The sequence below is a fragment of the Chaetodon auriga genome, chromosome 14 (genome assembly GCF_051107435.1).
Source record: "Chaetodon auriga isolate fChaAug3 chromosome 14, fChaAug3.hap1, whole genome shotgun sequence".
In the NCBI taxonomy this organism is placed as follows: domain Eukaryota; kingdom Metazoa; phylum Chordata; class Actinopteri; order Chaetodontiformes; family Chaetodontidae; genus Chaetodon; species Chaetodon auriga.
In genome coordinates, this window is record NC_135087.1 from 13,871,737 (window position 1) to 13,894,963 (window position 23,227).

General features: G+C 43.4%; 1 protein-coding gene across 3 annotated transcripts in view; it reads left to right on the plus strand.

Annotated features, from left to right (window-relative positions):
* Positions 1–651: 651 nt before the first annotated feature.
* tmem63c (transmembrane protein 63C) overlaps positions 652–23,227 on the plus strand; it is a 29,347-nt gene continuing 6,771 nt past the window's right edge. Inside the window, exons 1-16 of one of the 3 annotated variants that reach the window (XM_076748739.1) lie at positions 652–762; positions 11,721–11,946; positions 14,850–14,929; positions 16,490–16,577; positions 17,500–17,537; positions 18,278–18,420; positions 19,339–19,390; positions 19,505–19,613; positions 19,912–19,985; positions 20,111–20,191; positions 20,273–20,393; positions 20,578–20,711; positions 20,868–20,990; positions 22,084–22,237; positions 22,333–22,439; positions 23,096–23,182. In XM_076748739.1, the coding sequence (XP_076604854.1) occupies positions 11,737–11,946; positions 14,850–14,929; positions 16,490–16,577; positions 17,500–17,537; positions 18,278–18,420; positions 19,339–19,390; positions 19,505–19,613; positions 19,912–19,985; positions 20,111–20,191; positions 20,273–20,393; positions 20,578–20,711; positions 20,868–20,990; positions 22,084–22,237; positions 22,333–22,439; positions 23,096–23,182 (1,601 nt within the window). In that variant the 5' untranslated portion in view covers positions 652–762; positions 11,721–11,736. Of the gene's footprint in view, positions 763–818; positions 881–9,190; positions 9,282–11,720; positions 11,947–14,849; positions 14,930–16,489; positions 16,578–17,499; positions 17,538–18,277; positions 18,421–19,338; positions 19,391–19,504; positions 19,614–19,911; positions 19,986–20,110; positions 20,192–20,272; positions 20,394–20,577; positions 20,712–20,867; positions 20,991–22,083; positions 22,238–22,332; positions 22,440–23,095; positions 23,183–23,227 lie in introns of those variants that run through there. The other 2 variants (XM_076748740.1, XM_076748741.1) reach the window with 2 other exon arrangements.

Consider the following 23,227-nt stretch of genomic DNA (forward strand, 5'->3'; position numbering starts at 1 on the left):
GAGTAGTTTAATTAATAACTATGCAGTATATATTTTATTATATGAGCTCATCATGTGTGTTTGCATGTAAAATCTTTTTTTTTTTTTTTTTTTTTTTAAGCACGATATTTACCTGTGAATTGTAGTGGAATAGAGAACAAAGTGGTATGAAATGGAAACACTCAATCAGCCAGTAAATTGAATGTCCACCACCGAATGTTCATGACACCAATCAAGTGTGTTATTATGGTCTGATAGAGAGAAAGGAAAGGGAAAAATAAAAATAAAATAGCTAGACATAGACATAATGCAAGAAAGACAGTTTCCCAGTAGGTGGCAATACATCCTCAGTGACTGTGTTGAGTGCTGTCATGTTGGTAATATGGATTTATGATATTTTGCTGTTCGTCAGCAGGCGGAACAAATCCACACTATGTTTACCTTGAGCTGTCTCACCGCCTGAACCGGCCTGCTGCTTTCTTTAAAATCTAACAATAATTTCATCAGCAAAATAAGCACTTCTAACGTGGATAATTCACCTGGTAATTACACGTGCTGGACCGGTAATCTTCTGCTCTATGCTAAAATTAGAGACGAAAACAAGATTTCGGAGTGGAAACACGATTTGACGCTCCCTTAGCGGCCTCACGGTCAGGTGTTTCATTGTCAGACGGTCCCTGAGTAGGTGGGAGTTTCTCCTGTTTCTTGGTGTTGGAGAGGAAAGGAAGCACACGGCAGCATCCTCGTCGTCACCAGACGCCAGCGATCAGGAAGCTTTGGAAGGTGAGCGATGTGATTTTGTTTTTGTGTGTCCGTCTGGTGATGTAGACGCGGACCGGAGGGCTTTATTGCGCTATTTATGGCGCATTCGTTTTTCATCAAGTTCCAGAGCTGGAGGAAGGTGGGTGTGCAGACTGTTGTGAGTGCTGCAGTAAGCGGGGGGACACAGAGACAACAAAACATCGCCTGATCGGACAGAGAGACGCGTTTTCTTTCATTCTAAAAGCCTGATTTTACGATGGAAACGTCCAGACGCTCCCTGCATCACGGCTCAGTGCTGTGAGCGGCTGCTGAGGATGAGGATGTTTCTGGCAACGTGTCAGACTATTACACCCAAAACAGATCCCTCTCACTGTAACACCCATTGTTCTTCATGGAGCCAACTGGGCGGAAGAGCTTTAATGGGCACCTTAAACTGGAATTGGGGGTTCCCATTGGAAAAGCACTAATAAATAAGGGCTCTTTTAGTTTTCCAGCCACGCTGTGATCCTGCTGTCTTCTCCCTGCTGTAGCCTGTTGTTGTTCAGCCTGAAGTCCTGTTTGATTTACTACACACACACCAAGCCTTTTGTTTGTCAAGTGAGCGAGCAGTTTGACCTGTTGAGTCCATGCTAATTCCACTGCTTTTAGCACTGTCTGAGTGGCTCTGTCGCCCTCTGAGATGGCTGTTTGAAAGGCACTGCTGAGGTAAACTGAGGTCATAGTTGGTTATATGCCATTGATGTTTTTGAGTGTACACTGATCTGGTTTTGGCTTAATGTTGCATTTGTAGTCTTGTGCAACTCCTGTCGTTTGCACCTGGCTGCGGTGAAGGGAAGTGGCCTTTAAAAAGCCAGATTTGTAATGGGTTTTTGACATTTCAGTGGGTCACTCAAGCGTTTGTACAGCAGTACACTGAAGAGAGACTGGGTTTAAAACAGGGGATTTTATGTGGAGGAAGGCTGTACTGTTCGTAGTGAGGAGGGATACTGAAATAGATTTTAATGAGGACTCAGTGAGCACTAATATGCGAGCCGACGTCCAAACATACGTGGCTCATCACATCTGAAGATAAATGACAGCGATGATGGCAATTAGTGTTAATTAGAGAGGAGCTCTATCATCTTTCCAGGCTGCTCTTCATGGATTTTGTTTCTACTTTGAAGACAAGAAATCTGAAGAAGGCTTTGAGTGAAAGTCCTTAATTGCTTTAAGATTGGCATGGCTTTAAAGTCTTTGGAAGTGACATGAATCCTAGATGACGACAGATGCTCTGAATAAAACAGCAAACTACCTTTGAATCAAACAGGCCATGAGTTGTTTGATCATTCCTGGTTTTAGATTTTCTAATGCTTACCTGGTCGGCAAGTTCATTTCCTAAGTGTGCAGGTAATAAACTCCTGCATAATCTCAAATCTATGTATTTTATCAGTTAGTGGAAGTCTAACTAGCTTCAGTTGTTTGTTTTTGCGTTGACTGCGTCTTGATGAGTTTGTTCAGCCTGTGGCTTAAGCATACTATCTTTTTAATATTTCAATGACTGTCGCTTTAAATATTGATGCTGACACTGCACAAGTAAGAGTGCGCAGTAAGTCTCCCAAGAAATGAGAGCAAATTAATGCTGGTCATCTTCTAGTATCACACAGACATTAATATTTCAGGAGACTAAGCTGAGATTGAGGAAAGAGCTTGCAGCAGGGAGATGGATATCATGTACTTGTGCGGCATCAAACTGCTGTTGAGCAGACAGACAGCAGAAAGTGGCACGAGAGCCTGAGTCTGCGTCCACGGGTCGACTGTATCTGTCTGGTTTGTTTCTGTTTGTGTTTCAGCACCGTGAGCAGGTGGACAGCTCCAGCTGCACTGAATGATCAAAGAGTGAAAACAGTGGAGAAGCTGCATAAAGATCCCATCATGAGCGCTTCTGTTTTTTTTTTATCATGGCACAAAGCATCAAAATCACATAATCTGCTCTGCTTCACATGGACACTGAAGACTGTACAGATGAATAATGTTCACATGGTTTAAGATTCAGGGATGACAAACATGAAACTGTAGGAGGTTTAAGCGTGACTTCATTCTAGTTTGAAGATTACATTCAATCTCAATCTAAAATCTTTGTTTTTGTCACGTAGGAGGGTTGATTAGTTGATGAATCAACTAGCTGATTGGAAAAAAAATAGTCACTGCTTCAACTGCTTTGATCATTTTTCAAGCAGAAAAGTCAAATAGTTGCTGGTTCCAGGTTCTTAAATTTAAGGATTTGTAGCTTTTCTTTGTTGATGATGATAATAACTGAAGAGCATTTTGGTTTTGGAGTGACGGTTGGACAAAATAAGCAATCTGAAGATGTCACTGTGGACTCTGGAAAGTTGTGATAAGGGTTTTTCACTATTTTTTGACATTTTTTAGAATAAACGATTAATTGTGAAAATCATCGGCAGATTAATCGACAATAAAAATTATCAGTAGTTGCAGCACTTACTGGGACATATTACATTTTCTGGAAATTTAGATGAGAAACTGTTAAGCCAACAGTGAGATATGATTTACTGTCTAATCCAGTGAATTAAATACCTGACCAATCAAATCTCATGTCTAATAGCCTTAAAAATCATATAAAAATCATACACCCAGAGACATCGAAGAATTAGCAGAACAATCTCTATTGTCTCATGGTGTTTATTTTCATAATATTACTGCCGGTGGATCTTTTTGTTGTGCTGCCTTCATCACTGGAATGAATGAGAGTCAGCTCTCAACCTGAGCCCCAGACTGAGAGTCAGACAGGAACAGCCCATGCTGTTGACAGATTGCACACACTCCTGTGTGGCACCAAACAGACGTCTTCCTGTGTACTTCCCCTCTCTGCTCACTCTGGTAGTGATGATGACGGAAGTGTTGAGGGCAGTGAGATGTGTGGTGCAGGTGTGTGTGTGTGTGTGTGTGTGTGTGTGTGTGTGTGTGTGTGTGTGTGTGTGTATGCGCGCGCGATACATCCAAGATTGCATCATATGTGAGATGTATTTCTGTGACTCATTTCCCCAGCCACATGTCACGGGCTGCTGGGTATGAATAAAAATGTCAGAAAACACTTTGGTGAAAGCCTCTCGACAGAAAATCGAACACAAACAGAATATCAGAAGTAAGCGGCAGCTGATGATATCACGCTTCGCTGTGGAGCCTCCATTCGGATTCCACCTGCCATCTAACCACAGCAGTTATGTACTATAGACTTGCCTCCGTTCCTGTCATGTCTTCAGGGCTCCCTGCTGTTTGAGATTCCTGCTGTGAGCTTTCCTGCTCTTCCAGAGGGCTCTGTCACGGAGATGCCAACACATGCAGTATTGTCACTGATGTACACAGATACTCGCCCGCAAAGGGCCGGCCGCCATGAGCTTCAGCAGCTTATCCTATCTTATCCCAACACATTTTCTTCTGCCTGTTGTATACGCACTGCAGTCCCATATGATTCACCTGCAGCACGTCTTTCTGTACCTGTATCAGATTTCGTTATATGAGAAATGATGATTCTGCTTGGCTGTGATCCAGATGCTCACTCATTTTTAAATGACTGCTCTGGTAATTCTGCATTTTTTTTTTTAATCCATTAACTACAGCTGGCATGTAGTTCACTTTAGAGCTGAAACAATCAGTCAATTAATCTGTTAGTTTAAAGGCAGGAAATGAATTCGTAACTATTTTGCTAACCGATCAATTATTATTTCATTTTTATGATAAAAGGTAAAATATCTCTACATTTTGAACCGTGGGTCAGATGATACAAGGTATTCGAACATGTCACCATGTTTAGAGACCAAATGTTTAATTGAAAATGAAAAACAAATTATTGGCAGAATCATCAATAATCAAAATCATACTTTTAGCCTTACATCACATTACAAGTACAATTAATTTTATCACAATATAAAAATGAGCTTGCAGAGACCAGGTAATTGATATTTTGGCAAAATCCACAAAACAAACAAGAATAATATACACTTGGACATTTCCTGCATTATAAAGGCTGTGTGCCAACTGTTTAACTCGTAAACCGCTGAGTCATTGCCACACAATTACAATGCAACTTTGGCAACAAATAAAATCTTAAGTACTCTTCAAGCCTCGAAGTACATTTTAATTTCATAGTAAACTGAATGGAAACCACAGGCTTCCTGGACTGTAGAAAATCAATCAGGCAACTCATGGTATGCTTTGGAGACTGATTGGCAGTAGTGTTATATTAAGAAGGAGCACAATTAACACATAGCAAATGCAGGCTGGATGCAAAGTAAGCAGCAATGATTTAAATAATAAAAACAATAATTTATTTTTTGCATATGCATGCTGCTAAGTAAAAATGAAAGAGAAAGTGATGCTGCCAACTACAATTGTTTAAAATTCTGTCAGTACTTTGAGACATGTTGTATTTTGATTGATTGTGTGTCCCTTTAAATGTGGTTTAGATGCTTACAGAGTGGATTTCTCTGAGGGAATCTGTTACGACATGTTTGCACTTATTTTATAGATGTGAGGCTTGAAGGTGGTTTGGACTCTGAGATTCAGATTTTGTCACATCTTTAGGATTGGCTCCAGCAGCTTTTGCATTGTAAGAGGCTGTGGGTGGAATCTTCCAGAAGCTCGGAGGTGTGCAGAAACAACACAGATTAGGCAGGTTCTGTGGCATCCAGAGCACACTATAATAAAGCCATCACGGATGCCAGATGGGGTCTAACGAGGGATGGCTCAGTCCACACAGCAGCAGCAGGGCAGACACAGCGCTCCCCTGGGGACCTACTGAGCATGTGCAGCCAGACAGGAAGCAGGTGTATGGTTTGTTGAGCACGGCCCATGCGTGCAGTCATCGCTCCAGTCATGGTATGGCTCATTCAGCCTCCAGAAAGAGGCTGGGTGGGGGATGCTGAATTAATTGTGCACTCTGAGCAGGCACACCTCAGTGATCTGTGTTTGTGTGTTGTGTGATGGAGAGAGAGTTAGGTACGAAAAGAGTGAAGCACCCCTCGCTCCTCCACTGAGCAGGTGGTGAGCAGATTGTGCTAAAACCTCCACCCTCTTCTCCCCCCTCAGGCTGAGTCTGATGAGGGTCGCCCATCCACACCCCGTCCCCAACACCACCCTCCAACCAAAGCATCACAGCAGGGGTCCGTAGCTCCTGTAGAGTCGTAATCATATGCACTCACACAGAAGAAACACTATATGGACAAAAGTATGTGGACACTTTAGTCCATAAAATGGGCTGATTTTCTGGATTAGGAAAAATAAATACTACAGCATGCATTTCTGTGTCAGGGCAAGGTCCATGACCTCAACTCCATCGCACACCTTTGGGATGAATTGGAGCCAGGTCTTATAGCCCAACATCACTGGCCAACCTCAGTAATGCTAAGCAGGGAGCAAACCCCCACGTCCACATTCCCCGAGAGCCTTTTACTGAAGAGTGAGGCCTGTTTTAGTAGCATATACAGGTGCAATGTTCAGGTGTCCAGACACTTCTTGCCTTAAAGTGATTGCAAGTGAAGGAGAGCACTGATGAGCTGGAGAGATCTCATTTCACCCCTCATATGATTTCACAAAAGTGCTGTGAACTCCAGCTAGAATTGTGTTTGAGGTGTTCTTTGATAAGACATTATTCAGCCTCTCATGTGGATTATTGGATGGCTTACCTGTAACCTGCAGAAAATGCTCTTTGGTGTGTTGATGGAAAACTACTAAGGGTAGACAAAATAATAGAAACTTTCAGTGAAAAATGTCGAGAAAAACAAATCAGCTTCAAAGGTGACATGTGTAAGTATGCTCCCCAGCATACTGAAAGATCAGCTTCCACAATATGTTAGCTCACGTTGTCACTGGAGTTTTATTGGCTCGTTAACAGCTAATTAGAGAAGGATTGTTTGAACAGAATACCTTTATTTCCATAATCAGGGTCTCAGTCTTATATTAACATGCAGAGCACAGCTGAAAATCGCTCATGCATATTCTACCAGCTCTGGGCCTTTGAGATGAAGTCGATGACAGGGGAAACATCAAACCGCTCCTCTTCATGCAGGTATTGCTGTCTCAAGCTGAGAGAACAGACTTTGCCAGCACAAACAGAACAGAGGCGGGGGAAAAATGCGTGTTTGACAAGGCTGCAGCCGGCTCAATCAAGAAGAGAACAACTCTGAAGCCGTTCTTCTTTTATTTATGGTGATTGCAAGTTGTCCTTGGGAGTACACTTTTATCTCCCAGCAGCCAACAGTTGATAAGACGCAGAGGTTGGGAAGTCAACACAAGTTCACACTGTATTTATGGTTCATCCCACTGGTGAAACAGGGCCATCTCTGTCTCAATCCCTCAGGTAGGTAATGTATCTTGATCCAACTGAACGTTTGACGATGGGAAGGAACGCTCCTCCGGGACTGTCCACCAAATGGTTTATGTTGTCGATGAGGCTTTGGTGCAGTTGGGAATTAGGATGCACCATTTAAAACATGTCTAGATGTGAGGGTGTCTATGGTCATGGCTATATATAACGTTCTCATTTCAGCGTGACAAAGCACTTGTTTAGGGAGCTGGTGAAGGATTTAAATGATGATAAAAGTGAGTAGTGGATGCCAAAGCACTTGGTTTAAATCTTGGCACAGAGCTCTGTTGCTCACCAGCTCCAAGTGTCCCCTCAGTGATTTCAGCTCTGCTCGAGGCATGGCTCCATGAAGGCACTGATGGGCAGTAAACTGAAACATCTCAACAGCTATTGAGACGTTTCCCCTCAAAACAAACTTAATGGCGGTCGCTGGTAGGGGAAACTAACAAAAAAACAAACTGCATTCAACACAAAATGGGCCTCTTGGGGTCTAAAAGGTGATGGGGAATAACTTATCCACACACCCACTAATTCTATCAAAAATGATGGAAGAACAGAAGAAATGAGCCCAAAAACAAAAATTGAAAGTCACTAAAAAGGAGGGAGTGAAGTTCTGGAAAAGGAAGAATCACTACAGTTTAAGACCATTCACACCCTTGTTCATCAACGCCACACACAAAACCAGGAAAGCCAACTGAAGGTGTTAACTCTCCGGTATCACACACCCAACTAAAGCATAGCCACAAGCCTCCTTTTATAGAGCAGCCCGGCTGATTAGTTCCAGCTGCGCTAATGAGTGCAGGTGCCATCAATAGGTGCACGTCATTGAAGGGGTGGAGCTTACTGCCTACCTTCCACCATAACAGTGGATTGCCATAAACATTGGTACGCATATCCCTCATGCCAACTGGATGAATCCTAATGAATTTGGGGCCCTCTGGCTTTTCCTGTAGCACCACCACAAAGTTCACTTTTGTGGTTTTGAGTGAATTTCCTCTAAAAGCTTTGGCTGGATTGGCATCAGATTTGGTGGGGATGTTCATGTTCTGGACTGTTTGGTGATCCTGTCACTTAACACCTAATACTTACAACCAAATGCCTACAAAATAAACGACTTTCCCATCAGCCTCAGCTGCACTTTGTGTTAAGTGCTAATTAGCATATGTTAGCATGCTAAACTAAGATGGTGAACATGGTAAGCGTTAAACCGTATGAAGATGAGCATTTTTTCATGAGCATGCTGTCACGCTCGCTCAGTGTGTACCTGCAGCCTCACAGAACAGCGAGCATGCTGATGATTCTGTAGTTCTGTGTTTGTATTTTTATAAATGTAGGTGTTGGTAACGACACCAAAATAACTGCTTTGGAACAATCCGTGATACAGCTACAGCTGAAGCTGCTGATGGACCTCTGCACTCTGCATTGAAACAGGGCTCATTGCAAGATATCGATCTTCTGACTTAGAGTTTAATTGTTTTGTCTGTGTCGAATCAGGGATGATGTCCTCACACACACACACACACACACACACACACACACACAGATACCTCAGCTGTTTTTTCTGGTGCAACGAGCAGATTAGCTGACCTGAGCTTGCTTTTCCATCTTTACTGCTCGCTCTTTTTTCTGCTGCTGTGACTCAAACTCAGGTATATCTCATCTCCACCTCGCGGCTCCTGCACTGACTTCAGCATCTGTGACCATAATAGCCTAACTGAGCACAGAGGAGAGATTTCACTCGTGCTGCCAGCGGGAGGCACAACACTGCTTCCCAAGCCAAACATCAGTTTGTAATCTGCTGCGTTGGCTTGGCAGCCTGATTCAGGGATGAAGAGGAGAGAAATGAGCAGAGGGGAAGGATTAGAAAGACTTCAGATTTGCAGAGTTCAGTAAGCTGGAGAGGAAATGGATAGCATGGGATAACTGTGAGCATGTCTGAGTGTTTACATACAAGCGGTGAGAAAGAAATAGAATATCCATGGAGTCTTGTGGTGAAACTGCTGAGTCATGCTGTGACGTTCATCCAAATGTTGTGTGAAACCACACCGTAGTCAGCCTGCATCCCCCAGCATCCTGCTCTGCTCTGGAGGAAGAGAGGAAGAGTTTCACCATTCAGCAGCGTTCAAAGTGATTGACCCATCCTCTGTGGGAAGATGAACAGCTCGGTGAGCAGATGAAGGTCTGTTTCAGCTTCTGCATGTCAAACTTTGTTAGAGCTCAGCAGGCTTCAGTTTACACCCAGCTAGTTGTGTTTACTCCCATAGTGAGGCATCATTTGTGTCTGACGTAGCTCCAGTTGCTGTATGTCCCACAGTTGCTCTTGGATTTGTTTGCTATCATCAGCTCATCACAGGAATATAAAATAGGCTCAGAATAGGTCACTGCAGCTTTCCATTTTAGGGTTTTCAACATGTTGGGTGAATTAATTAAAATACAGGCAGATGCTGCAAACACTATCACCATATTGTTACATTTTATTCCAAAAAAATACCAAGTTTTTGTTGATTTATCTCAAAATCTCCTATAAATCAGTTTGTTTTATTTCAGAACTGCATGCTCTCTCCTTGTACTGGAAGCCTGCGTTGTTATTAGTCCATTTTTAGCTGTAAAATAATCCCTTTGTGCATATCGATGGCTTCATCCATTATTGGTAGAGAGAGAAAGTGTGATGTAAGGTTTCTGTGGACACACAGCTCTGCAGACTGTGTGTGTGTGTGTGTGTGTGTGTGTGTATACGTTATGGATTTGCTTTGTGGTCCATCCTCAGGGATCCCAGTTGTCTCCACAGGGAGGCTCAGATCCTGCGTATCTGACAGTGTCTGAATATTGACTGCAAGCAATTCAGTTTCAAGACAGGACGTAAGACGGAGGCTACAGTGTTGCAGAAAGAGCTGCTGAAAGACGACTGGGTTGTATTTTTGTTCTTCTCTACATCTCCAGACCTCTCTGACAGCGTGATGTACCGCAGAACAGCAGCACAGCCATTGATCAGCCTCCTACATTAAACGTCCTGCTGCGGCTTCTGTTGCACAATCAAATGCTTCACAAAACTGTGATGGAGCTTCTCAGGAAGTGGCATCATTGGTGCGGTGATAAATCACACCGCTTCTGTAATGCGTGCCAGTTTGGAGGCCTTTTGCTTCCTCTCCCATTTCTCACTCGTTTCAGTCTCGTGTTACCTCACAGCTCTTGTGAGAGCTGGACAGCAGCAGGTTGTGATGCAGTATTGGCTGCCATTTAGCGCTGTGGAGCAGTGTTTACTACTGAGCATGTCGGTCTGTCACAGTAACAACATCTCTGAACGTACGGAGGAATCTCATCTTTCCCATGAAATCTGATGATTAATGTCTTTCGCTCAGGTGGAATCGCAGTATTGATGCAAAGCTTTGTCAGCACTCTGTCGCTGCTCCATTTCCTCGGACTGTTTATTTAGTGAGGAGTGTACACAAGCCGAGCAGCTGGGAGTCGGGACTGTATTGATCGAAAGTGAGGAGAGCGTGTGCTGCTGGAGGACAAATAGTTCAGGCCTCTATTCTGAATGATCATGTCCTGCATATACTTCACTAGATGGAGGGAAACACACAAAAAGTGACAATAACTGCTAATCCCCAACAAGCTGCTCAAATTGCAGAGTACACAGTTTAAGCTTTTAGTCTTGCCTCTTCATGCTCACAACAGAAATGTTCTTGTCTGCGCAGTTAAATGGGCTCATTAGCATCTTCCTGTTACATATTATGGTGTTTTAAAGCGCCCGCAGGATATCTGTCACCCAATCAGTTTGTCCCTTCCATGTGACGTCTCCACTTCCGTTTGGCAGATCAAGAAACAGACACAGATCAATGTCTGCTAATGGACTGTGATGGTCGTCAGACTGATCTTTGTAAATGCTACCAGGGCTGCACTTAGAGTGAGTGGCAGACACTTGTCCGAGAAAAACAGTTTTCTGTTGAAAATATACACCATTAAATTCTTACTTCATTGCTTATTACCAACACCACACCCTTACTGTCTGTCTCCATTAAAATACACAATCATCGTAACTCTCAGTCCATGTAAAAACAGGTTTGTCTAGACTGCTAAATGTTAACATTTAGCATTATCTAAAAAATGTCACTTGTAGCCACCGTTCAGCAAAGAATTAAAGCAAAAGTGTCACTTTAATCGCAAGTAACAATCATTGGATGATTATAGGACTTGTATGAAGTGGCAGTAAAGCCACTGTGATGCACTGTGAATGTTGTGTGTTTCTGGAGACCATCTTGCAATGGGAAAACATCAGCTGTGAGGGCAAATCAGTGTGTATGGTGCAATGAAGCACCCGGCAGGAGAAAAGTGAGTTTGTGGAAACAGGTGAGCTGTGCCAGATATATTCCATATGCCTAAACATCCTCACATGGGCAACTTTTAACCCGTTACCTGACATATATATGTGCTTTTCTGAAATACTCCCTGATTCCATGATTTGATAACAGACATGTACATTAAACATGGTCAGTCATTAATGTAGGTTATCTTATTATTGACAAATGATATTGAATATTGACTCTCTGACATCTTTGGGGATTTCAGGACACATTCTGTCGTAATAGACATGATCATTCCCTTCTCCCTCCTTCAGGTATGGTCCAGTGCTGATGGCACACTCTGAGCTGTTTGTGACGAGAGCGCCCCCTGTGGAGGGGAGAGCTGTGGAGCTGAGTGCTCTGAGCTTCTTGGACTCGTTTGGGGAGGAAAACAGCACTGCTGAAAGATGCTACCGCTCACACTCCCGCAGCAGCGTCCTCCAGGGTCTGCCGTTTGGAGGGGTGCCCACGGTCCTCGCCATCAATGTGGTGCTCTGGATGGTACAGACTCACACACTCACACCCACACACCCAATAATGTGCTCAGTTTACGCTATTAACTCCACAAAAGCCATGCTCAGTTAAAAGAAGCTAAAAAGTTGTGTGCATGTGTGACATTTTTATATGTAATAACTTGCATTGCCATTTTTTATAGTCCCACTCATGATTATTGATTACTGACAAACCCCATGGTGATATTTGACCAACAGTCCAAAACCAATAAAAGACATCCACTGAAAACCATAACAGAAAAACATTTCACATTTTAGAAGCTACAGTGGTCTCTACAAAAAAAAATGTTCAAATATTACTGTGCTTAAATGATCAGTTATTAGAATAGTTAGAAACGGTCTGAATCATCTCTTCTTGGTATACCGCTGCAGCTTTGGAGGACCTTGACAACAAGGCTTCTGAATATATCCAAAGCTGCCAACACCCTGCTGAGATATTATGAACAGCCCTGATACAAACAGACAGCAAGAGGTGATGCATGGTCAGGGGGCTGCTTCTGTAAAAATACTGTATCTAATGGATATCTCAAGCCCTTCACTCTGCTCTTGATGATAATACAGCACAACAGCAGCAGTGAGTGATGGAAGTGCTTGGCGTTACACATGAATGTGTGAGATCACCTAATAGTCCTAATCCTAACCCTAAATCTAAATTAAGCAAGGTCAGTATCAACTGTATGCAGTATATTTTATCAGACTTTGAATGTGTATCTCTGTGGGCTGATGGAAGTCAAAGCGAGGCGATGTCTGTACTGATAGCTCCTCTTCCTGTGTATAATTATGATGATACTTAAAGGCCAAATCTGTAATCCAAAAAGGCAGTAAAGTTTGAAAGACATGAAGTCAGGATACATCCGCCGCTGCTGCTCCACTTTTCTCTTTTAAACCCATCCTCACACGTCCCCCAAAGTGCAATACTACATCGCTGGAGAGCACCTTTAATACAAGGACCGAGACGAGTCCAGACAACCAAATCAAAAAGGTTATTAATGTTTAAAGGTGTGCTCCACACAGTGTGCTCCAGCCTGGTGTTTGTTACCGCAGGAGGAAAACAGGCCTGTCTTCATTTGTGAGTCATACTTCATAAATTGATGGCTCAAACATAAACTGGGACTTAAGTGATGCAAATGTCATGTATGTACAGCGCAGGGCGGTGAAACGATTATCAGTGTCACCTCACAAAGAGAAACCCCGGGGTCAGCTCTCCATGGGCTGCGTGCTTCCTCATTATAAAGGTATCCCATTTGATGAGGTTAATTGGAGACTTTAAACTGCTCCTAGGGGTGTGAATGGTTGTCTGTCTATCTGATAAACTGGTGCATACTGGGAAAAACTCAAGCACCCAGTGGCCCTGCAAAGGATAGTGTAGATGATGGACGGTTGGATGCACAGACTGTTATATCTGTGAGTGATTTTTATCACTTAAAATGAACAATAAAGAGAGTTCCTGGTTCAGCACGGGGAATATGAAACCGAAGAGTATTTCATATGTTTTATTGTCCTCAGCTGAGCCGTAAACTTTAATTTGTTATTTCTCTGTGAAAACTCTCTAAAAACTATCCCAAACTTTAAATGAAGTCATTGCCTTCGAAAACACGATGGAGCTTTTGACTTGTCTCCACCTTGTCGGGTGTTTTGGATCTCATAATAATGTACAAGGACACACACACAAATGTGAAACACACACGCTGCCTGTTATGTCGTAGATATCAAATTGCGTGACATGCTTTAACTTTCCTTTCACGTTGTACATTAGACTGTTTACACATAGTTTTTCCTCTTGTCTCCATATAATAACAGGCTTCTTATTTTACTCATCAGCCGCATCAGTTCCACTGTCAGACCTCGTCAAGCTTGATCTCTGCACTGCTATCACTCTCAATCTGCCACCTCCGCCTTTTAATTGGCTCATTTTAGCGCTGCCCGGTTGCCAAGACAACACAAAGGGTTGAGCGCTGCCTCTTAATGACAATCCTGAGTCAAAACACACTTCCCCCCAGGTGACGGGAGCACGCCTCTGCATCAATCGCACCATCATAGAGAATAAATCATCTGTGGGACTTGAGGAGCACATGCCCACGCATCAAGACCAAATGAAATAAATCAACAGGGAGGAGACGGACACGGGGAAGACAGCGGGATCACGGAGACATTCTTATTTAAAGAAGGAGTTTGGGGCCTGACTGCTTATGTGAACACGCGCTCATTATTCATCTACAAGCCTCAGTCAAGGATGCCCTGATTGTCTATGCACGGCTCCAGATCGCTAAAGACTGAATCATTCAACATTTATGGGAGCTTTCTTCCTATTAACGTGGCTGTCACCCCTGCCAACTAAACCAAATGGCTTCTAAACTCAAACGAGTTAATGATTTAATGCTGTAATTAAAATCAAACATCCATCAGCACTTTTACTCAATTTGCATTTGTCAACATTCATCCATCAAGGCCCACTTCTGCCCCGAGTGATTTAACCATGAATCCACTCCTGTGCTTCATGTGTCAGTGAAAAAGCTTTTTTCGCTTCATTGTGAGGTTACAGTTTGGCTCCCTGTTTGTGGCAGAGTGGAGGCTGTTCAGGTTTATTCTTGCTATTGACCACACTCATTTGTCGTTAGTGCACAGCATGTGCACGCTGACCTGTCTCTGGTAGTTTCCAAGACAACCCCGTACTACTCTAAAGAAAGAATATGGCTCATTATTGCTGCTGCATTTTGAACCTGTCACTTGAAGGCTTTATATGAGGATTCAGAAACAGGCCTCAGCGTTCAAAAACAATGCAAAGGTTTTTCAGTACATCAGGACCAGAGCAGATGATTACATACAGAATATGTGGTTATGTGAAGCAGATTCTCAGGATCTCTTTGTTCATGTTCTCATCCTGTGTTCCAGTTCCTGCTGCTCATCTTCTCCTGTCTGAGGAAGGCTGCATGGGACTATGGCCGCCTGGCTCTGCTGATGGAGAATGACAGGTGAATCCATCACTCGCTGTGATACACTAAAAACCAAACCATGTCAGCACTTAAGATGGAGAAATAATCCTCAGTGGAACCACTCCTGACACCTGATCCTGAAGCCTGCAGCTCCCTCTGCTGAGTCTAAATGTTACTGCGCAGGAAGCAAATTACTGCAAAGAGCCTCTGCTGTGCCTTGGCTCCTAATAATCATTTGTTGTTGTTGTTGTCATTGGAGTGATGACTGAAACAGTGGAAATTTATTGATGTGTTGTATGTTAACAGTGAAAATACACATACACAGTATATGTGAGCTCAGAGTGGTTTTTGGATGGAAGTCTTCTCACTCCTTACAAATTAAGGCTGCAACCATTTCCATTTTTGATTAATCTAGTGTTTATTTGTTTTAAAATATAAAATGTCAAAAATGGCATCACAATTTTCCAAAGTCTTGGAATTGCTGTTGAAAACCATACAATTTATAGGAATAAAAAACTGAGAGAAGCAGCATATCCTCACATTTAGAAGCCTCCACCTGCCAATATTTGGCATTTTCCCTTGATGTTATTCATTATTCATTAACATCAAGACTAAAAGGCTGTTTTTTTCTTATTGTCGAAAAACTCCTGTGAAAAGATCAAAACAAATAATGTTTCTGTCTCTTAAGACTTCCAGAAGCAAACTTTGGGAGCTAAACGCTAAAAGTAAAAGATATTTGAATAGAGGCTGACAAGGAGATGGTACAGTCCTGATCGCAATTAAGAGCTAACTGTGCAGCTCCAGTCAGAGCAGGTGGGTGAGTGTCTTAACACAGGCCACAAATATAACTTTCATTTTTACAAAAGGCTAAATAATTTCCTAAAACAGCTGGGCGCTGCAGTTTATAGCAGATATTACTCAAACACGAGCAAATAATGCATTTTTGTGAAACTATTTTCACCTGAGTTGGGTTGATAGAAATGAAGAATTTCAACAGTTTTATCCTTCAAATAGTTGTTTGATTGACTAATTGAATTCAGCACTTATTCAGATACCTACCTCAGATAAGATTACAAAATGCCTGAAGATCCGCCCAGCAGTCTGCATGAGTCTGCAGCACTTTTCCTCCGCTTGACCTGAGTCTCCTCTCCAGGGGATCGCTGGCCTGATTAGTTCTGCCTGACCAACAGCGGCTTCGTAGCCCCGGAGGGCGAGCAGCATCTGTGTGTTTTGCCAAGCGGTCCTCTCTCATGCTAATTCAATTAAGCTGCTTAATTTGACATACTGTTGAACTGTCAGAAGTATGGCCCACAGAGAAATATCCACAAACTCAATCATCACACTGGCTTTATTAGATTGGATTGTTTTTTATGTCTTCTCTATGTACACACACACACACACACACACACACACACACACACACACACACACACACACACACAGGGATTGATTTCAGGCAGGTACTGTGGGACTGTGCAGCAGTTACATTTTATCTTGGCTGTGATCTCCTTTACAGCAGAGTTCAAATAAGGTCGTGTCAGGCCACGATCAATATGTTAATCTTGCTATTTCTTTGTTCATCTTTTCCTCCGAATTCAGTCTCACGTCCCTATTTTATGGAGAACCAAGTGAGAAAGAGAAGTCTCCGTCAGAGTCCAGCCCCTCTGACTCTGAGACCAAGGACATGGTGAGTGTTTTTTATGTTTACTTTAAAGCTGCACTAATTAATATTTTGTTGTCAACAATGCATCAGATATCTGTGTGTAATGTGAAAGGGGTCACACACAGAATTATCACCCAACTCTGCGGCTATCTAGGTGGGTTTTTAGCTTCTTTCAGCTCATTGGTTTTACAGCACTCACACTTAAATTCAGTGAAGACCTCTTCTAAACCCAAGGTGTGCTATCTGACCTGCACAAAACAAGAGGCAAAGTTAGCAACTAGCTTTTGGAACAATTGGCAGCAATAAAAATTTGATTTGTGAAGATAAGACCAGAGCTGAAAGGAGAGTGAACACTGAATTTAGAGTCGTTAGAGTCAAATATGGCTCTAAATTAATGCAACGCACCTCATTTTTTTAAAAAAAAACATCATGTTCAACAATACCACTACCAGTGTACCAATCTTCCTGCTCACGTTCTCGTTTATTTACAGGCTCTCACAGTCAGTTTGTCAGTGATATACTGATGTCCAAACATGCTGCATGCTGCACTTTTATAATAAAGCCCACTTGTCTAAGATGGCAGTGCGTCAACTGTTGTAAGAGGAAAGTTTGGATCATGACTCAGCTGGACTGTCTGTGACTCCGTGACACCTGTGTGATAGACTGAGGTCACTCCCTGCATGTTTACAGCGGTGTAAGACAAAGAGTCAGACTGGAGTCATCACCCTGTGCCTACACAAAGCTGAGGCTGCAGTAAAGTGGTTACTGCTCCAGGCTAGACCTATTAAATCTCCATCTCTGTGTCACTCTGCAGACCTTATTACTATGCAAATGGGGGATGCATGCAAGTAGCCAGATGTGGTGCGCACAGACTTGCATACATATGTCATTTATTATCTTTAATAACAAATCCATTGGATGTTTTATGGTTCTCCTCTCCTTTCAGGGCTTCTGCTCGTGGCTCTCATCGCTTTACCATATGAAGTAAGTACACAAGGCAGTTGCCCTTGTAATTATTTTGCTCTTCTCTCATCTTTGCGTCCATCCTTTTATTGGCCCTCTGTCTTCAAAGCTGATGTCAGTGTCAAACGTAAAGTCTCCTGTTATATCTCATTTAGCAGGAAAAACAAACAAGTCTGGGCTCACGCGGCCGCTGGTGCCGTGGTTTCCCGTTGAATATTTGCACTTGCTCAAGTCTGACTGCACACAACAGATTTAGGCCTGTAAAAAGGCGATTTTCACGGTGCCCATGGTTTCCATAGTATTGTGGTGGACTTTGGGTGCTTCTGTATTTAGCTCTCATGCCAGTGGCTCACCCTGGGATCCCTGGGAAAGTGCAAACCCACCCTGCGAGTTCGCAATGTGTGGGCTACAATGAGACCAGCGTGTACCTCTTTTCTTCTTTTTTTATGCTTTTTTTTTTTTTTTTTGTTCTATTTTATGACACTGGGTTTCCTGAACCTCCCGCCTGGTAACCACAGCTTCTGGCACCAAAGTAGTGGTGCCACAGTTGTACTCATGATGAGGTCTAAGCTGTCAGTCCATTGGTCCTGGCAGGAGACAGAGCCGCATACATACTGTGTGATAGATTCAGAGTGCACTGCTCTGGTCATCATCACATCTGCATGTGTGGAAAAGCATCTCTGTTTTTGTCATGTAGCCTTTGGGACCTCTTGGATGTGGGATTAAGAGATCCTGAAAGTTTCCCCTCTCTGTGTCTGTAGGGATGAAGAGATCCGTAGCAAATGCGGCATCGATGCCGTCACATACCTGTCCTTCCAGCGCCACATCATCCTGCTCATGACCGTGGTCTGCCTGCTGTCTTTGGCCGTAATCCTACCGGTCAACTTTTCCGGGAACCTCCTGGGTATTTTTGTCCGTACATGATGGTCTAGCTCGCCGACTGTATGAAAAGCCAAGGGATATCCTTAACCTCAGGACAGACACATGGGGCACCTCGCAGGGAGAGAAGCCAGGCCACACAGAGACAATCAAACACATCTACACACCAAATGATTTGTTCGCTAAATGGTCAGAAACTTAAGCTTAAAACTATCTGTGGTAAAGCTTCATTGACAGAATGCCAAAGAATCTTATATAAGCAAAATGAAAGCTCATTTTAACCTAAAATGACCCATGAAAGAACATTATGAAGTAACTATCTACACATAAAAAGGCTGCATTTCATCTAATGGGAGTTGTTTGCATACCAGTAGCAATTCATTAAGCGCTTCCCCGAGCAGGACTATAGAAATAGAAAGTGCTTCATTTCCTCTTAACATACACATGTAGGTGTCAGGGGTGGCAGAAAACTAGCTGCTAAATAGCGGCAGAAATGCCTTTTGGCAGCTGTGTGCTTAATTTGTAGGAAGTGTTGAGTAAGCCATTCCAAAACAGGACCAAGACAGGAGCCATTATGGGGTCTATGAGGAGCTGGGCTGTCCACAGAAACAGTTTTATTACTGCTGGCTGTCATCTTATGGACCAGTGTGTCACTCCTGCCGTTAAATGGACCAACACCCATTGACAGGCTGCTATGGCAACAGCAAACAAAGGGAGCCCAAATTAAAGCAGCAGATTTAGGCATGACTGCGATGTTTGAATTTTGTGTGAAATTTCATTGAGATGAGCGAGGTTGCGTTAAACTGGATGGAAAACGTTTTCTCTGAATAGTGGCATTGCTTCATTGTTGCCTCACCCTCCAGACAAAAGAGGAGGGGTTTTCCTTGAAGTCATTTAGAAATTAAAATGTCCCGCTCTCTGTCATGTTTTATTACTTCTACAGGAGACAGTCCTGAGAACTTTGGAAGAACAACACTGGCTAATGTTAGTGCAAAGTACGTCTAACACTTTATGAATGACATCAAATCTTATGAAATAGCGCTGAACCTTTAGGGGCACTGGACCATCTGTATTTGTTTAAGTCACTACAGTGTTTTTGTGGCTCACAGGGACAGCTTTCTGTGGCTCCACAGCGCCTTTGCTCTGGTCTACTTCATCATCACGCTGCTGTGTATGGCTCACCACTCCATACGGCTGGAGTACAGAGAGGATGAGAAGGTCTGTCACCATCACATCGTACTGTTCAAACATCGAGGCCTGGCCATGTCTCCACTGCATGGCAGATAGTTTGTCTAGTTTAGCATGTTAGCATGTTCACATTCATTAAGTAGCTAAGTACAGCTGAGGCTGATGGAAATGTCATTACTTTTGCAGACATTCGGTCATAAGTAAGAAGTTTATCAGAGTCATCAGAATTCATCCTCTGGGGAAAATGAATGTGTGTCACTTGATAAGGTGGTGATTGTTTTTCAGTTCTTTGTAACATTACTCATGATGGTTGCATCATGTGTTGCAGGTAGCCAGGACACTGATGATTACCTGCATACCAAGAGAAATCTCTGACCCAGGACTCATCACCAAACACTTCCAGTACACACGGTTTCCTCTCTATTTATTGATAAGTTAAATCTTCTCATGTTTGGAAGCTTGGACTGTTTCTTTGCAAACACACGCACAATCTCACCACCTTCAACTCCTTCTGCTCCATTCACCAGTGAGGCCTACCCCAGCTGTACTGTCACTGATATCCGTTTCTGCTTTGACGTCAACAAGCTGATGAGACTGGACTTAGAGAGGTATGGTAACTGCTACAGTTTGAAGCAACGTAGTCTGTGATCAGCGTGAGGCTCTCGTCTGAGGATGCTTTGTTTTTGCAGGCGCAAGGCAATGAAAGGGAGGCTGTATTTTGCCACAAAGGCCCAAAAGGAGGGAAAGATTGTGATCAAGACCCATCCGTGTGCTCAGATATTCTGCTGCGACATCTGTGGATTTGAAAAGGTACTTTTTCTCAACGTAATTGGGAGCAGCAGGTGATTGCATAGTTAGCTGCACAGAAAATACGTTGCCACTGGATGGCACTGCAAACCAAAAGTAGGCACATGCAGCACTAACGAATGTTGCCACTGTAAAACTGGGGATCTCTCTGAGAGTGAAAGATGCAGTGAGAACTTTTTTTCTGCAGGTGGATGCAGAACAGTACTACAGCGAGTTAGAGGAAAAGCGAACAGACGAGTTTAATGCGGAGAAGAACCGCATCGCTATGAAGAGGCTGGGCATTGCCTTTGTGACTTTCCGTGATGAGAGGATGACTGCTGTGTGAGTAAACAACAGCATGACACAGAGGTTTCTGTCTGCCAGGTCCTCTCATCACGTAAACCCTGTCACAGCAGGGAGCAGCTGTAAAATTCATGGAGGGACATAAAAGCAGGAGTGACTGAGTGCTGGTGCAGTTTACTTTGTTTTGTTTTGCAGCATTGTGAAGGACTACAGACGCGTGCGCTGCCGTCGCAGACCCCAGCAGTCCAGCATCACCACGGTGGTGCAGTCACACAATTGGGGGGTCAGCTATGCACCTGCTCCCAGTGACATCATCTGGTCAGTACTGACATTACTACAACTTTTCCAAGTTTTTTTTTTTTTTTTTTTTTTTTGGTGCCTCTTAAAACTTAAGGGTCCCAATACTCTTATTTCCCCTTGATTAGCCTCAAAGTCAGCATAGTTCAAGAAAGGGAAGTAGGCATACATCCATTAACTCCACTTCCTGTGCATGGCTGCATGGAGCTGTAACCTATCCATACTGGAGGAGAAACATGATACACCGACAGACGGCTATTCACACTCATATTCACACCTACAGTACACTCACTTTATTAACCTGGACGTCTTTGGACTGTGGGAGGAAACCAGAGCATTAGTAGGAAATCCATGCAGACGCTTATTTTGAGTGTAATATCCAGTTTTACATATCTTATATATCATTTAAACACATGTCCCTGTAATTACCCCTGACATATTTGGTATCTTTGGAAACCTCTGGATCGTGACTTGAAGCCAAAGCTCCAAGGGCTGTAATTTTGCTTGTCGATGCAACATCAGCTTTTAATGATGGACATCAAAGAGACTGTTTATTTAGACAAGAGGTATATGTATAGGTCTATATATTCTTAGAAATAATCTAAATAACTAACAGAAGCGTTTAAGATGTATCAGTGTGTTGTTCCCCGTGTATATCTCAAACACCATTTGAAGCCCATTCCCTATCCATAACTGGATTAGCCATAATGCATGTTTCTTACCTTTGAAAGCGAATGCAGCAGTCGCAGCGAGATTATATAACAAATGAGTGATGCATATGTATGACAGATTAAACCAAAGAGATGTTAGCGCTCAGTTTGTGCTTCATGCCTGCCTGCTCGCACTGTGTTTGTGTGCGAATGTGTTTTTGCACTAACTAGACGGCCGGAGCAGGTACATTAAAACTGAGCGCTGAAGTGTGCTGCTCGCCAACCTGCTCTCCAGTGGAAACACGCTCGCCAGCTCGCATACAGAGGGGCGACTGAGCTGACTATTTCAGGCTTCTGTCAATACATACAGTACAGTGAGTGTCAGGGGACAGGGGTGTGCTAACTGTCCTGTCTGTCCTGCTGGATGACTGTGAATTGAGGCTCATTATTTCTCCCGTCACCAGGGAAAACCTGTCAGTGTGTGGCTCTCGCTGGTGGCTCCGCTGTGTTCTCCTCAACATCCTCCTGTTCCTGCTGCTCTTCTTCCTCACCACTCCCGCCATCATCGTCAACACAATGGACAAGTTCAACGTCACAAGGCCCGTGGAGAGTCTGCGGGTCAGAGATTGAGATTGAATTGAACCGTGTGACCTTAATGTGACCTTTTAACCCTCTTCAGTGTCACTAATTGATCATTTTGCTGTCCAATCCAGAGCCCGGTCATTACCCAGTTCTTCCCAACCCTCCTGCTGTGGGCGTTTTCGGTGCTCCTGCCCTTCATCGTCTACTACTCAGCCTTCTTTGAGTCCCACTGGACCAGGTGCTCACCAGCCACCGGCCACCACTCTCCACTCTCCTCTGAAATGGAAATGCCTGTCCTTTGCTTCTTCAAATGGACCCTTCATGCGTAGCTGCCTGTCTTCCTCTCAACTCCCCCTTTCTTTTCTTTTTTTTCATCTCAATTATTTTTTTTTCTCTTTCACCCTGTTGCTCTTTTTGCTCTCTCCCCCTCTCTCCCTCCTTCTCTCTGTCACTCTCCCTGCACTGTTATTCTGGGCAGGTTGTCATAGAGATCTCCATGTGAGGATAATGATATGCACAGTAGTCACCATGCGCAGAGGAGCGGCACATGGTGACTAGCGGGAGGAGGAGCAGAACAACTGTGCATAAGGAGACAACCTCACGCAGCACCTATGAGCACCCTTTCTTTACATAACCACCCCCACAAACGTGTTGTGCAGGCGTGATGTGCGAAGCACTGAATGCAAATCAGCTGTTTAGTGGAGTGAAACGCGTAGTTCGTGCTAATGAACCCCAGCAGTCCTGTAAATGTGGAGTCAGCTGACTTTACATTCCATTATTTCCCGTTATGAAGTGATTATGCTGAGGGGACCTGTGTAGATGTGTTTTAAAACTGAATAACATGTATTGCATAATGATGTTTTTTGACCCCTTGTTATTCATTTAATGTCTCAGGTCAGGTGAGAACCAGGTCACGATGCACAAGTGTTTTTTACTGCTGGTCTTCATGGTCATCCTCCTGCCCTCACTCGGTCTGTCCAGGTACACTTACAGCAGATCCACACGCTCAAAACAAACATCTGCTTT